At 45.8% G+C, this 14,646-nt stretch overlaps 1 protein-coding gene across 1 annotated transcript in view; it reads left to right on the plus strand.

The window, feature by feature from the left end:
• Positions 1–14,646, plus strand: part of EPC2 (enhancer of polycomb homolog 2) — a 38,268-nt gene that overhangs the window by 3,835 nt on the left and 19,787 nt on the right. Inside the window, exon 2 of the mRNA XM_058028322.1 lies at positions 10,720–10,879. Coding sequence (XP_057884305.1) covers positions 10,720–10,879 — 160 coding nt within the window. The remainder of the gene's footprint in view (positions 1–10,719; positions 10,880–14,646) is intronic.

Below are 14,646 nucleotides of genomic sequence, written 5' to 3' on the forward strand. Positions count from 1 at the left end.
ATGTTTATGTTACAAATGTTTATAATTTACTCGAAATTAAACCTGAGGCAGAAGATTGTGTGGGTTTGTTTTTAAGCTCACTGAGAGAACGGTGCTGTTGAGCAGGGAAGTTCCTTTTGGGAGGTCAGAAACTGAGCAGGGACACTTGTGGCTTCGCTTTTTTCTCCTGATGAGTAAGACTCGTATTTCCTAATGCTAATGAATTGTTTTGACTGGAAAGAGAGAAAGTTGCAGGCTAGATAAGCCCTGGGTTTGTTTTTTAGCACATAGCCGTGTTTTTGTGTGAGTAGCTGTTACTGAGGTTGCCGAGTTGCGCTGTGAGGTGGAATGGTGCTCGGTAATGAGGCACATTCACACGGGAAGTGAATTCACCGCAGGCGTGAGGAAGCTGAAAATGCGGTGGGAATGGGTGATCCCGGCATTGCCGGGTCGGAGCTATCTGAGCCTTCATCTCAGCGCTCGTTTGCACATCCCTTCATTTACACTTGAGCTGGGCACGGCAGCACAGCCCGAGGGGACAGAGAGGAAAAGTGCAGGAATGGCAGCTTAAGGACGCTTTGGCGCTGCAGAAATGCTGACTCCGGACCCGTGGGAAGGGACTTTCCTTCCCAGCCCGACAGGGATCACCTCGGGATGAGCCTTCTCTGATCATTAAATACAGCGTTCGCTTCTGATTATTTTGACTGGAAGTAGTTAACTTGAAATTTGTTTTTTTTTTCTTGTTTCATTCAGTTTCTTTTGTAATGCTGGAACTTGAAGTGCTCATCCTCGGGCTTTGAGGTGGTGATACTCCTGGAACAGCTTTTTCATTCTCCTTTCAAAGCAGGAAGCTTTTAGCTTAGCACAAGTCCTGGTTTTCCTGTTAAAACTGTATCAGCAGAAATATCCCTAATGAACATTTCCCTCTGCTACAGGGAACTGGGAGAGTATCAAATGTGTGAGCATTTACTTAAGCTGCTGCTCAGCAGTACCTGCCTGCTGCTGTGTGATGCACTCGGGTCTGGGTTTAAAAACACAAATACACATAAATCACTGCCCACACGGACAGAACCTGCTCTTAGCTGGATGTTTGTGTGTGGGCTGTGCACTCATAACCTGTGGTTGAACCCTCAGAGTTCCTACAAACGAGAGGCTTTGTGGAACAAAGAAGCTCAGACAGCAGTGAGAAAAACTGGAGGCCAACAGAGGATAACTTCAGCTCCAACCATGCAAATATTCTGTGGAACAGAAATCCCTCAGAAAGACTGCATGGGAATCTGTGTGAGAAACTCCCAGGGTTGTGTTTCCATGCAAAACCAGCTGAAATCAAGAGCATGCTTTGCTTAGGAGAGGAATTGGGTTTGTTTGGCTAAAATCAGCTGGGTTATCTGCTGGGGAAGTGAAGTTCCCAGTGTAAGTTTTTCCTCAGTTAGATTAAGCACCTGTATTTATTTACTTACTTGGGGAGTATTTGGAGCTGCTGAGATTGCTGAAGTATGTTTGGCATTAGGCAGCAAAATGCTGGGCTGTGATTTTTATTCACAGAACTCTGAACTTCAGTTTTGTTTGAGATCTTTCCCTGCCTTCACCTCCTGTGCTTCTCTCCCTTCTCCAAGTCCCATTGCCCTGTGCAGTTCCTCCCAAGTGCCCATTTCAGTTCCATTTCCCAGGCATTGTTTCAGTTTCCAGCTCTGATCCTTTATCCTTGCTGTGCTGTCACCTGCAGCAGCTCTGGCCGTGTTTAATGTCCCGTGTGATAACGTGAATCAGAATTAACCTCGGCCAGCTGGGCTCTGGGGAGCTCTCAAACTGAGGAGCTCCACTTTAATTTGTTGTGGCTGAAGTTACACACGACCGAGATTTGCTCTCCAGTCTCTACCTCACGAGCAGTTTATTAGGGCTTATCACATTAACACCTATCAGCAAACCTGTCACAAGTGCTTGGGATATCAGCTCAACCCGGCATAAATGTCATTGATCCCCGAGTGAGCTGAGCCAGAGGAACCGACCTGCGGGTGGAGGGGACATTCTGCTTTTGGGGGTTTTGAGAAAGGGTGATGGTGGATGGTGCATCATTTCGTGAGGACAGGGATGGGAGTGGTGTCACGGCGAGGTGACAGCTCAGCCCTGTGTTAGCCCCGCACGGTGATTGGGATAAAGCCGCGTTTGCTGCAGGCCAGAGGCTGTGCGGGTCAGCCGGAGGATGGTGCCTCCTTTCACGGGGAGCGCTGGGGACAGGGGTGGAGCGGTGTCACGGTGAGGTGACAGCTCAGCCCTGTGTTAGCCCCGCACGGTGGTTTAGATAAAGCTGCGCTTTGCTGAGCACTGGGGACAGGGATGGGAGCGGTGTCCCGGTGAGGTGACGGCTCAGCCCCTGTGTTAGCCCCGCACGGTGGTTCAGATAAAGCTGCGCTTTGCTGAGCCCTGGGGACAGGGATGAAGCGGTGTCCCGCCGGGGTGACGGCTCAGCCCTGCGTTAGCCCCGCACGGTGGTTCGGATAAAGCCGCGTTTGCTGCGGGGTCAGCGGGCAGCGCTGCCCGGGCGGGTCCGTGCCCGGAGCTGTCATTGAGTCACACCGGGGACATTGTGCAGCAGCTTTCCCTGCTGGGAAGGCTCCTGGGCGGGAGGGCAGTTCCATGACAAAAGCTCAGGAGAGCGATTGGGAATCGGCCTCCCGAGCTCAGGGCCTCGGCCCTGGGGCGTCTGGAACGCGGGGAGCAGGCTTTGCTTTCCTTTTCCTGCAATTTAAGGAAACCTTGGAAAGAAATAGCTGGGGCTTCCTTGGATTTACTGAGTGCCAGACTTCACAGGGCTCCCGCTTGGCAAAACCGAGCAGGAAGCAGCTTGGTGCAATTTCTGTTTTGACTGAAACCGGTTGAAATGTCCTGCTCGAACAATGTTTGGATCAACAGACATTAAATCTGTTTATAGTAACCTCTTTTCATAATTATTTTTCATCAGAAAGATCATTTTGACTGATGCTGGATGTTCAAAAGGTTATTTGTAATTTATTTTGCCAACAAGGCTAATAAACAATGCCTTGTTTATGCCATAGCATATTTATCATTCCAACACTTCACCTTTTCGAAAGGTAAATGACTCATTTAATATTTACATAAATCTTGAGTGTCCTAAAATGTAACTACATGTTACATTATGTCCTAAAAGCCAGTGGAGGTGAAGATCAATTGTAGAACTAAAGTTTCTAATACAAGTAGAGAAGAATGAATAGAACTGAATTCCTGTCTATAAAAGGGTGTAAGAAGTAGGAAGAATAATTTTGTGAGACTAAAAGTGTTATCAGCATAGACTGTCATAATTTTGACATAATTTTGAAAGTACTGTTGACTAGTTTCGAGTCAAGGTATTAAAGTATTTGAGAATATACTATTTAAAGGCTTTGATTTTTGGTACATTTTGCATACTACTTAAAATTTTTTTGATGCATTTTGAAAATTCCTGCTTGTTAATGTATAATAATCACAGCATAGTGGGGCTGAAATAGATTAAAGTACTCTCCCTGTCCGTGGCAGGTGAAGTGCTACAAATGTAAGGGAGCAGAAATTTGCAGCAAAAAATCAGACTTGTTCATTTCCCTGATTTCCTTTGTGCAGTTCTAATTGTGATTAACACATTTACACCTGTGGTCTCTCGAGTTTGGGTGCTCAGCACCTCCCCATTGTTCAGTGTGAGACTCTTTGTGTCCTTTCAGTGGCTCAGCATCACTCGAGGCTCTCCATCAGGGAGACGCCGTCCCCTGTCCCGAGGGACACACCGAGCATTCACCCTCGGATCTGTTCCCAGCCCGCAGAACGCTCCCTGTCCTCCCCCTTGCTGCCTGGTTGCTGTTGTTTACATTGGAATTTATCGTTTGTTTTTCTCAGCTCTGTGCCGTTTCTCTGGCTGCAGCTCGCACTTGGTGCATCTCAGCCCGGTCTGTGTTGCATGAAACAAACTGTGCCAGCCTGGGATGGAAACAAACCCCTCTGTCTGCAGGGGCATCCGGAGACTGGGTGGTTAAGGGAGACACTGATACTGCAGAAAGTCACCAAAATAATCATTCATGTTTCTTGAGTTAAAGGTATTTGGTTTAAAATGGAATTTTGTAGTTAAATTTTTAATAATTCCTGTGAATTTTTAATGATTCCTGTCAATTACTATACATGTGTTTTAATTTCTCTAAGTTGTCCAGACTGTAGTGCCAATCTCTGACATTGTGTTTTATAAAGTGAGGGATTTCTGTGCAGTTCCTCAGGTCTCCAGCACTCCAGGTAGCATCACTGGCAATGAAAACACCATTTGTTAAAAACTCTGTAAAATGCAGATTCCCTGCTGGAATTTGTGGGTGTGTGTGCACCTCAGTTAAATACAAACTCTGGGTGTGAATGCTGGGGTGAAGGTGCTCCCCAGTAAATACAAATTTCTCTTCTAGTACCACCAACAACTCTTCCAAAAGGATTTTAAAATAATTCAGTTTATTGTTCTAACAATAATTTAATTTTTAATAATTAGTTTATATTCATGTTCTGGTAGGCTGGGCACTTGTGTAAATAACTGTAGCTTTAAAATCCAGAGTTTGAGTTGCTGTGGGGTTTTTGACATTTCACAGACAGTGACAGTTGTGTGTCCATATGCTCATAAATAGTGAGTAATCATTATTTACAGGATGAGAGATTGCTCATGTTCTCAGCCACTACTGCTGTTGCACTTGGGGTGATATTTGGGATATCTCCCAGTTGTTTCATGTCTAATTTGACATGGAATGGCTGAAATAACATTGTTTCCTTTTCTGAATTGAAGTTATTTAGAGAAATGATTACTCCTTCTTTTCTGTTGGGTGCTGCAGAAAGAAACACAAAAATTGAAGCCCATCCAGTGCCACCCCTGCCCTGGCAGGGACACCTTCCATGGTCCTGGGTTGATGCCAGCCCTGTCCAGCCTGGCCTTGGCACTGCCAGGGATCCAGGGGCAGCCCAGGGCCTGCCCACCTCTCCAGGGTGGATTTCCCCCCTTCCAGTGTGAATTGTTAGGATGGAGCAGCCCCATTTGATTCACTTTCCCCTCCCTCTCCTCCCTGACCCAACCCTTAGCACATTTTTTGACCTGCAGGCACAGTTCAGCAGTTTGTGGAAGGCAAGCGTGGGGCAGGTGCTTCTTGTGATTATTTCTTTTTTAAGAAAGGTTGGAAAAAACTTGATATGGCCAAAAGTGAAACAGAGAAGTGGTTCCAGAGCCCTTTCCACTGGTGCATCTTCTGTTTCTTGTGGGTTTCCTCCAGCTTCCTTCCTTTGAGTGTTGGGAACTCCTTAGGGAAGCTGAGTGCAGTTGTCCTCGAAAGCTTTGGTATGGATGTGTTGGGAATTTAGCTGCTAGAGACTGGAAAAATACAAAACCGTGGCTAATTCCAAGTCCTGCACCTGTGAGATAGCGTGTCCTTGGGCCTAGCTGTAGTGTAATAACAAATAGTGAAAGAGACATGAGAAAAGAGAGATGTAACCCCTAAGGAATGAGGAAGAGTTCATGGAATAGTTTAACCAATAGATTGCTTAGCTTACAGAATATTCATAAGCTTATTATTTGCTGTATAAGTGTTTGATGCTTTTTTCAATGAACCAGACCTGTGATGAACCAGCTGGTGTCCTGGTCCCCTTCCACGACATGGATGTGTTGGTTTCCACTCAGTATTTGGATTTCTATGGTTTTCCCAGTGCCCTGCATTACTTGAGAATTAATCCAGTCTTTTCAGAGGACACTCTATGCAAGAGAAGTCAGGAATCAGAGCTGTTTAGATTAAGTCTTTTCCAAATCAGTAGAAAAATGCATTTATCAACTTTGCTAATGACTGAAATGCTCACTTTTCAGAATAAATTGGGAATGAAGCAGTGGGTGAATTTCAGCTCTCAGGGGTGGGAATTCTGGTGGGCATACTCTGGTTTCCTGCTCTGTGTGTGACTCCTCACCTGTCCTCTGTCCATCCCACAGCAGGGGGAAGCAGCTCTGTGGGACTGAAAGGGTTAACTGCCCAAGAAAACAAAAGCTGCTGCTCGAGTTGACACTTTTGCTCTTGGGAGTGTTGTCTAAAAAAAGTGTTTGTGTGCAGAGAGGGAGGGGATGGGGCTGAGGCTTCTGACCAAATTAGCTTCTGAGCTTTGTGCCACTTCTTCCTGCGAGTGCTGGCAGAGGTGTTACTCACTGAGCCTGAGGCTTTGCAGGATGAGTCTGCACATTTCCCACTACACTTCTGTACTTCCAGCTTCTGGGTCTCAATGTTAAAGATAAAAAATCCTTTTTGAAAATGTCCCAATTTGAATATAATGTTTAACAAGTGAAATATTTAGTATATTTAAATTGTTTTCTTAATTTTAATTCTGTTCTTGGCTCAGGTAGATTGGAAAGCTGACTTCAGGTTGGCCTAGAAATAGCTTATTTTGAGTAGGAAAAATTGATCAATTTGTTGATAAATGAATTAATAATTTGATAAATTGATCAGTTTGTTGATAAATTTACTTTTCACCCCACTTGTATGGAGAGCTCTGGGGTTAAAGCAGTGAGACAACCTGAAGAGGTGAAGCTTTGTTTGTATGGTGTAGTTTAAGGAATGAAGATTGAGCAGGGAAATTTAATCCTGCAGCTTTGCTGTCCTGGGGTTTGTATCCAATGTGCAATTGCTGACTGGAGTTTGGGATTTCAGATGAACTTTTCAGTGGAAGATGTGGAACTTTCATGGGCATCTCCAGCCTGCTCAACCAGAAAACTTGCAGTTATTCCAAGTTTGATAAACTGTTTCTCAGAGATCACCTGGGGGTGGCAGCAGGGGACTTGGAGGTGAAGGAAACCCCAGGCTGGTGTGTAGGGTGCAAGTGCTCTGGTTTGTGGGATAAAAGGGAATAGGAGCAGTTTGGGGCATCCCTGCTCAAGGCAGGGGGCTGGAATGAGATTGAGATGATTTCAACCCAAACCCTTCTGTGATTCCATGATATTGGTAAAAATTAGGTAAAAGTATCATTGAGTATTGATCACTGTTTGCCTTAAAGCTTACCAAAAATAACTTCAGGGTAATAGGATCAATACCTGTTGGGTTATTACTGATGTTTGCCTCTGTTTTCCAGTGCAGAAACTCTCAGAGAGGAAATTGAGGGGAACGTGAAACCTGTGGGGTTTCAGGGAATGGCAGTGAAGGTGCCTTGCTCTCAGCTGGGCTTGGAGCCTGCCTCTGAATGTCCACAACCAAAACTGAGGGGTTTAGATACCAGCATTGCAGGAATTTTAAGGATTTCCCTCCTGAGGAGAAAGGAAGGAAGGATTGTGGTGTATCAGAGGGTTCAGAGAGCAGCTCAGTGTGTAAATGTACAGAATTGCAGGAATTTTAGGGTTTTTTCCTCCTGAGGAGGAAGGAAGGAAGGATTGTGGTGTTTCAGAGGGGTTCAGTGTGTAAATGTACAGCATTGCAGGAATTTTAAGGATTTCCCTACTGAGGAGAAAGGAAGGAAGGATTGTGGTGTCTCAGACAGGTTCAGAGCAGCTCTGGTCAGTGTGGAAATGTACAGAATTGCAGGAATTTCAGGGTTTTTCCCTCTCCTGAGGAGAAATGGAAGGAAGGATTGTGGTGTCCCAGAGGGTTCAGAGAGCAGCTCAGTGTGTAAATGTACAGAATTGCAGGAATTTTGGATTTTCCCCTCCTGAGGAAAGGTGGAAGGAAGGATTGTGGTGTTTCAGAGGGGTTCATAGAGCAGCTCAGTGTGTAAATGTACAGAATTGCAGGAATTTTGGATTTTCCCCTCCTGAGGAAAGGTGGAAGGAAGGATTGTGGTGTCTCAGAGGGGTTCAGAGCAGCTCTGGTCAGTGTGTAAATGTGCTCAGCAGCAGTGTGTTACACACACTAAACATTTACATCTCTCTAATGCTGCTGGTTAAAGAAATAGCCCAGTGTGAGCTGTGTTTGTTTGAAATTTTGTCTTCATGCTGGAGAGCAAGGTCTGGATGTGCTTTTTAAGGAATTAATGGGTAATCACTCTTTGTCAGGGGCTCCTTTTTATTCCCATGGCAGCACGCTCTGTTTGCTGTCATCACTGGCTCTCTAATGCTCCTTTATTTTGTGGGAGACCTTTGCATCTGCCCTGCTGCAGAACAAAGTGTGGCCTTAAAATACTGTGTGTCTTTCAAAAACCATCAGAAAAAAGTGAAAACTAGACCAAATGTTGTAGTAGTGTGGTAGCTTGGTCAGTTGACTGAAATAACAGACAGATGCTCAAGTGAAGAATTCAATGTATATTTATTATTCACAGTTAATTACTATCTACCAAATGCTGCTGCAGAGTTAAAGGATTAAGTACATAGGACTTTTTTTATAATTTAAACACAGAAATTTTTTTTAATATATATACACACAGAAGACATATGTCTGCAAGGCTGCATGATATACACCAATTCCAAAATAAGGAAACAATCAAATGGTCCAGGTGTAGAACTACTTCAGGTTTAGTAAATCCATTTAATTAGCCCAGCTTTTCTATAAAAATCTTCATGGTTGGTATCAACAGAGTTGTTCCAGGAGTTAAAGTTTAAATTTTCCTGTACTTGATGCTCAGCAGAAAGATTAGAGGTTCCCCCCTAATTTTAAAATTTGCAAAGCTAATTTATGTGTTTTGGAGCTGTGCTGTTTGAGGAGTGACAGCAGCAGTGCTGAGCTCTCTGTTTGAGAGCTGAGTTCTGCTCCAAGGCTTTCTGTAGTGAAATGAGAGCTCACACCTATTGTCAGCCTTCCTTGGGAGCTCTGAGCCTGAATCATTCATCTCAATTCCCCTTCCCAAAGGTGCTCTGGGCACATCACACCCTCCCTGCAGCAGAAATGAAACCATTTCTGGGGGCTTGAATTGCTCAGCACTGCCAAGCTCTCCAAGACACGTTGTAATGGTGGAGTGACAGATTTACTCAGTGTGGAGGAACTCAGGCAGATCCCAGCAGCTATTGGATTGCATGCTTGTCTTCATTCTAACAGCACTCACTTGGGAGCCTGATTGATTGAATCAGGAGATCCCCAAAGCTGCTCTGATCCTGCAGGAATTGCATTATTTGTGTGGCTGGAAATCTTAACATTCAAAAGGGGATTGTTCATTAACTGTCATTTACATATTTTAATGTTTTCTTTCACTCCCCCTTTTTAAAAACACCATTCTGTAGAATTCAAGAGGAGGAAATCTTGTTGTTGAGTGAATTTCCAAGTGGGTAGCAGAGTGTGTGAGTGCCAGACTGCCGTGTGTGCCAGGCTGCAGTGCCAGGCAGGCACGGGAATGCTGGCACCTTCCCATTCCTGGTGTTGGTCCTGGCACCTTCCCATTCCTGGTGTTGGTCCTGGCCTCTTGGGAGTGTTACAACCATGGGGAAGGTCACCCTGGAGAGCCAAAGGGAGCAGCAAATCCTTTGTGTGTGTGTGTGTGTGCTTTTCCCTGCTCACACAAGTCCTGTTCCAGCACTGGAGTGTGTGGGAATGGTTGGGGAGGTCCCATGGATGTGGGACAGAGCTGAGCTTGGATTTCCAGCTGATATTCTGCTCTCCCTCCCCTCAAATATTGATGAAGTGGATACTCTGCTCACCCTCCCTCCCCTCAAATCTGGGAGACTTTGGGCAAGAACAGTAAAAGCAGGATGAAATCTTCACTCCTGGTTCATCTGCTGGGGGGCTGCACTTTGCTCAGTTTATACTGGGTTTGGAGAACTTGGTGCTTCACTTTTCCCAAGGGCTGTGAGGGTCTGAGGTCTGTCCTGGTGAGGAATGGCACTCCCTGGACACACAGAAGGGAACCTTGGTGTCCTCTGGACACACAGAAGGGAACCTTGGTGTCCCCTGGACACACAGAAGGGAACCTTGGTGTGCCCTGGACACACAGAAGGGAACCTTGGTGTCCCCTGGACACACAGAAGGGAACCTTGGTGTCCCCTGGACACACAGAAGGGAACCTTGGTGTCTCAGCCTCAGACATTTTTAGTGGTTGAAGTTTTAACATGAAAAGTCTTTCAAGAGGGAAGTTACAGCTTAGCTCTGACTTGCAACAGTAGATGGTTGTCACTGAGTTAATTAATAAATTGACTAATAAAATTATGTGGGGAATAATCTTTGTGAACTGCTGCATTCATTGTGATCTCTGTTTCAGCTGAAGTGGTTCTGTGGGATTTGTGACTTGTGTCCCATAAGGGTAAAATGAAGGGGTGCCTTTTTGGGGAGCCCTTGCTGTTCATGTCTTGTTCTGTGAGAACTCTTCTTCCTGTTGCTCTTAACTTGCTGAACTTCCAGCAGCAGGCCAGTAGGGATTGCTGGGAAGACAGGAATGATGAAATCTGCTGTTCTTTTGACTTTAAAGGCCTGATCTTGCATATGTTTTTTTTTTTTTCTGGCAGGTTTGGGTGGGTTTGGCTTTCCCCAGCCCTAATTTTCTGCTGAGGTTATTTTGTGAAGTTTGAATGTTTGTCTTTTTCCCAGTCTGGTGGAAGGTGTGGGCTGTGTCTGAACAAAGTTCTCTTCATCTGTTTGTAGTTCATTCAGTGCAGTTTGAAGATTCCCATCAGTCAGGAGCCCTAAAAGATGGAGAGCACAGCTGGGAGCAGGGATCCTGCTGGCCTCTAAAGCCCAGCAAAGCCTCCACTCTGCTGTCCTGTAGGAGAACACTGGGAGAAGAGGCTGGCTGTCTTTGTATGCACTTGGTGCAGATATTTCAGTGACCTCTCCCATTTTCCCCTTGCAGGAACATCATTTGCAACGGGCCATCTCAGCACAGCAGGTGTTCAGAGAAAAGAAGGAGAGCATGGTCATCCCAGTCCCTGAAGCAGAGAGCAATGTCAACTACTACAACCGCCTGTACAAAGGGGAGTTCAAGCAGCCAAAGCAGTTCATCCACATCCAACGTGAGTTCAGGCCCTGGGGGGTTGTGGGGTCTGTCCAGCCCCTCCTTATCTCACCTGAGGAACCTTTGTCTTGAGCTCAGAGTTGCTGCAGTGGGAGCACTCAGAAATCCATGTATAGATGTAAATTCCAGTGTCTTGTTGGGTTCTGGAAGATGGGAGTTGCTGCTGAAGGTGGGGGTTTTGCTGCTGGGTTTGGTGCTGAGGCTCTGTCCCGTGCAGCCTCGTCCTGGCTCTGGGCTTGCAGTGTTCTTGAGCCAGCCTCACTGGTGTGATTGGTCCCTCCTGGTCCTGAGGAGGAGTGACTGAGGCTGCCTGGCTGCCTGCTGGGTGCTGGCAGCAGGACAGAGGTTGTCTTGCTCCCCTGTTCACTCCAGAGTTCTCTGAAAGTGCAGATCCACAAACCAGAAGGGTTTTTGGGGTGCAGTCAGCCTTTGTGCTGCTGCTCATAACAGAGCTCTGGCAGGGCAGCCAGGGGTTCAGGCTTCTTCTTCACTTCTCTTTGAGTTGGCTAAAACTGAACAATTCCATTTCAGCAGAGAACTCTGAGTTTATTTTATAGATAAAACTAAATATTCTGCATGAGCTTAGCTTATGTCTTACAAGATCTCATTAATCTAAGCTTGTGGGCTGTGGATGAATTCTGCCCTTTCTTTTGGTTGGTGTTCTGTTGACAAGTGACACTTTTGCAGTTCAGTTGTTCCTTGGCACACAATTGATGTTTGTTCTTTGCAGGATGTGGTTCAGGGGGTTATTTGGGCACCTGGATTCCTCCCAGCAGTTACCTTTGTAGCAAAGCCTTTGATGCAAAAATTGCATCATTTCTCACCAGTGTGCTGAAATGCCCAATTTTTACTGTTTATTTACAAAATAGGAGATTTTGGAAAGAATGAAATCTCTGTGATGCAACAGAGACCATAGAGGTGATGGAGAAAAATCAAGTAAAAGGAATTATTTCTCTGCTTAATAAAAGAAACAAACCTGGAAGCAAGGCAGGCTGAGTGAACTGAAACCAAGCTGCTGATGGAGGAATGTATTTTATTCTGTTCTTTGTTGGACACTGCCAGAAACACTGTGAATGCTGTTAATAAACATGTCTAAAAATGTTAAATATATTATGCCAGAGTTTTCTTTGTCTTGTGGAGACTCACAGTCTTTCTGGACAGAAGTACAGAAGGTATTTGAGCTGAAGATAAATATCAGATACTGCTCCAAGATAATTTTTCCCACATATTCTGGATGGATTAGGTGTGATACAAGGCAGCTTTATGCTACATAAACTGCTTAGAAATTGTGTTTTAATCTTAAAGCACAAATAGCAGCAGTACCCACTTTGGCCAGGGAAGTTATGTAAACTGATGGGAAATGCCAGCAGGACACATACTATAATCCATAAATACTGAGGGGTATTTCTGGCAAATGATGTTTTGCTGGGATTCTGCTAGCCTGAGATTTTAATATTTTTTACATTCATTTTTTAGATCAGTGGTTCCAAGCAGAGAAAGTTAATTTATTTGTAAAGGCTGGAATTTGTGAATAAGCAACGTTCCAGGTGTTAGTTGGCCTCAGTGGCACCAACACAGGTGATGCTGAGCTGAATGTAAATAAAAAACCTTGAACTGTTAAAATGATTCCAGCATGCTTCATAATTTTCCAGGAATATTTGTAGCATCAATAACATGGAGATGCATCTGAAGTTATTGGTAATTAGCAAGGAGATTGAGTTGGTAAACTTGGACCTAAATTAGAGCTAAGGGGATGGAAGATGAGTCAAACAATGAAACCATTTTCATTAAGTGAGGAATGAACTCAAGTCATCCTTGAAAGGAACTTTTTGGCAGGAAGTTTCTCTTTCATTTTTTGCGTGGGTGACCCTCAGTGTTTATCAGTTTGCTGCCCTGGCCCAGGCCTGGTGGCTGCTGTGGCACAGGGGGTAGCAGGGCTGTGGTTTGTGGGGAGGGAGGGAGGGCACTGGCAGCTCTGCTTTCAGGGCAACTCGTGCCTGTGGCACCTTCACCAGTGGGCAACCACAGCCTGAATTTAGTTAGCTAAATGGAACAAGTTAATTTAGTGAAGTTAAACCCAGCTCAGTGTAACTTCACTGAGAAACAAATTGCATTTGTGTGAGTTAGTGTAAACTGGGTGCCAGGGGAGCTCAGGTAAACAAAATAGCAAATCCCTGGGGCAGGTACTGCTGGGAGTGGGTGGGAACTGGATGTTGTGTTTGCAGCAGCAGTGAGCAAATCCTGAGCATTCCTGGAGAAACTTCCCAGGTGGGATCACTGGGATGCACCAGCAGCAAATCCTGAGCATTCCTGGAGAAACTTCCCAGGTGGGATCACTGGGGTGCTGTGTTTGCAGCAGCAAATCCTGAGCATTCCTGGAGAAACTCCTCAGGTGGGATCACTGGGGTGCTGTGTTTGCAGCAGCAAATCCTGAGCATTCCTGGAGAAACTCCCCAGGTGGGATCACTGGGGTGCTGTGTTTGCAGCAGCAAATCCTGAGCATTCCTGGAGAGCTCCCCAGGTGGGATCTGACCGTGCCCTGTAGAAGTGCAGGTGTTCTGGAAGAGGAGGTCTGCATTCACCCTGAGTCAGAAGAATATCCCAGGCTTTGGCAGGAGGTGTCCATGTGGGCTGGAGCTCGGGGCTGGCTCTCCAGCAGCTCCCCCAGCTGCCAGGGCAGGGCAGGAGTGGTGATGGATGGTTCCATGGATCCATGGCACAGAAACTCCTGGGTCTTGTGATGGCTTTGGGAGCTGCCACACTGCAGGCCAGCTCCTGGGTGAAAAATGGCATTTCTGAAGCAACTGCAGTTCACTCAGTGCCTGGGGAAAGAAGAAAAGTGGTGATTAGGGATGTTGCTGAAGTTGTTTTGAAGAGTGGTGTAATGAACATGGAGGACACTTCCATGGGACAGGCCAGCTTTGGGCTGATGAATTCCAAGGGAGAAGTGGCAACCCCACAATTGCTGAGCCCCTCACACCTCCCTGGCTGCTGGGAGCTTGTGGCCATCCTGCCTGCACAGAAACACATCCTGCTGCCATCCCTGCAGTGCCACTGACCTGCACCCCGTGTAAAAGCCCATTTGAGAGGAGTGCACTGGTAAATCCAGGGCACAGCAAACAGAGCATTGCTGGGGGCAGCAAAGCATGAAAGGTGGCCTGTGTGACAAGGCTGCTGCTGTTCTCACAGGAGTGATGGGGGTTGTTTGGGAAAATGAGACTGGATTTGTTTGGTGATGGCAAGTACCTGTTGGATGCCTTTTATCTTATCTTAAATATTTATCAAAATACTGAGCAGAAATAGGGAGGGACCCCTGCTTCCAGCTGAGGAGCACCATGAGGTCACTTGAGGATCTAGGAATGACCTGCCCTCCCTCCTGGAGACCATCTCTGATATCCACAGTGTGCTCCTGAGGGTGATTGGTGGCTTCAGGCACTTTTTGATTCAATTGTGGGCTTTTGTTTTCTTTTTGGTTGTCTTGATGTCTCCTGGTTGCCTCTCACTCTCACTGGTTTTATTCTGGATGGTTCAGGACCTTTTCATGACTCTTTTAGTCACTCTTCTTTTTTAGTGACTCTTCTTTTCCCACTGTGGAAATGAAGGGAGGTTTCCTGGCACTGCTCACAATTTACAGGTGAACAACATCACATCTTCTGTCCCACATCCTCCTGCTCACTGATATTCTGCCTTGGAAAATCTGCCTGGAAACATTTTGTCCACAGGGGATTATTGAATTATCTACTGACAGGAAATAGGCTGACATCT

This window comes from Melospiza georgiana, chromosome 7 (assembly GCF_028018845.1).
Source record: "Melospiza georgiana isolate bMelGeo1 chromosome 7, bMelGeo1.pri, whole genome shotgun sequence".
Taxonomy (NCBI): Eukaryota; Metazoa; Chordata; class Aves; order Passeriformes; family Passerellidae; genus Melospiza; species Melospiza georgiana.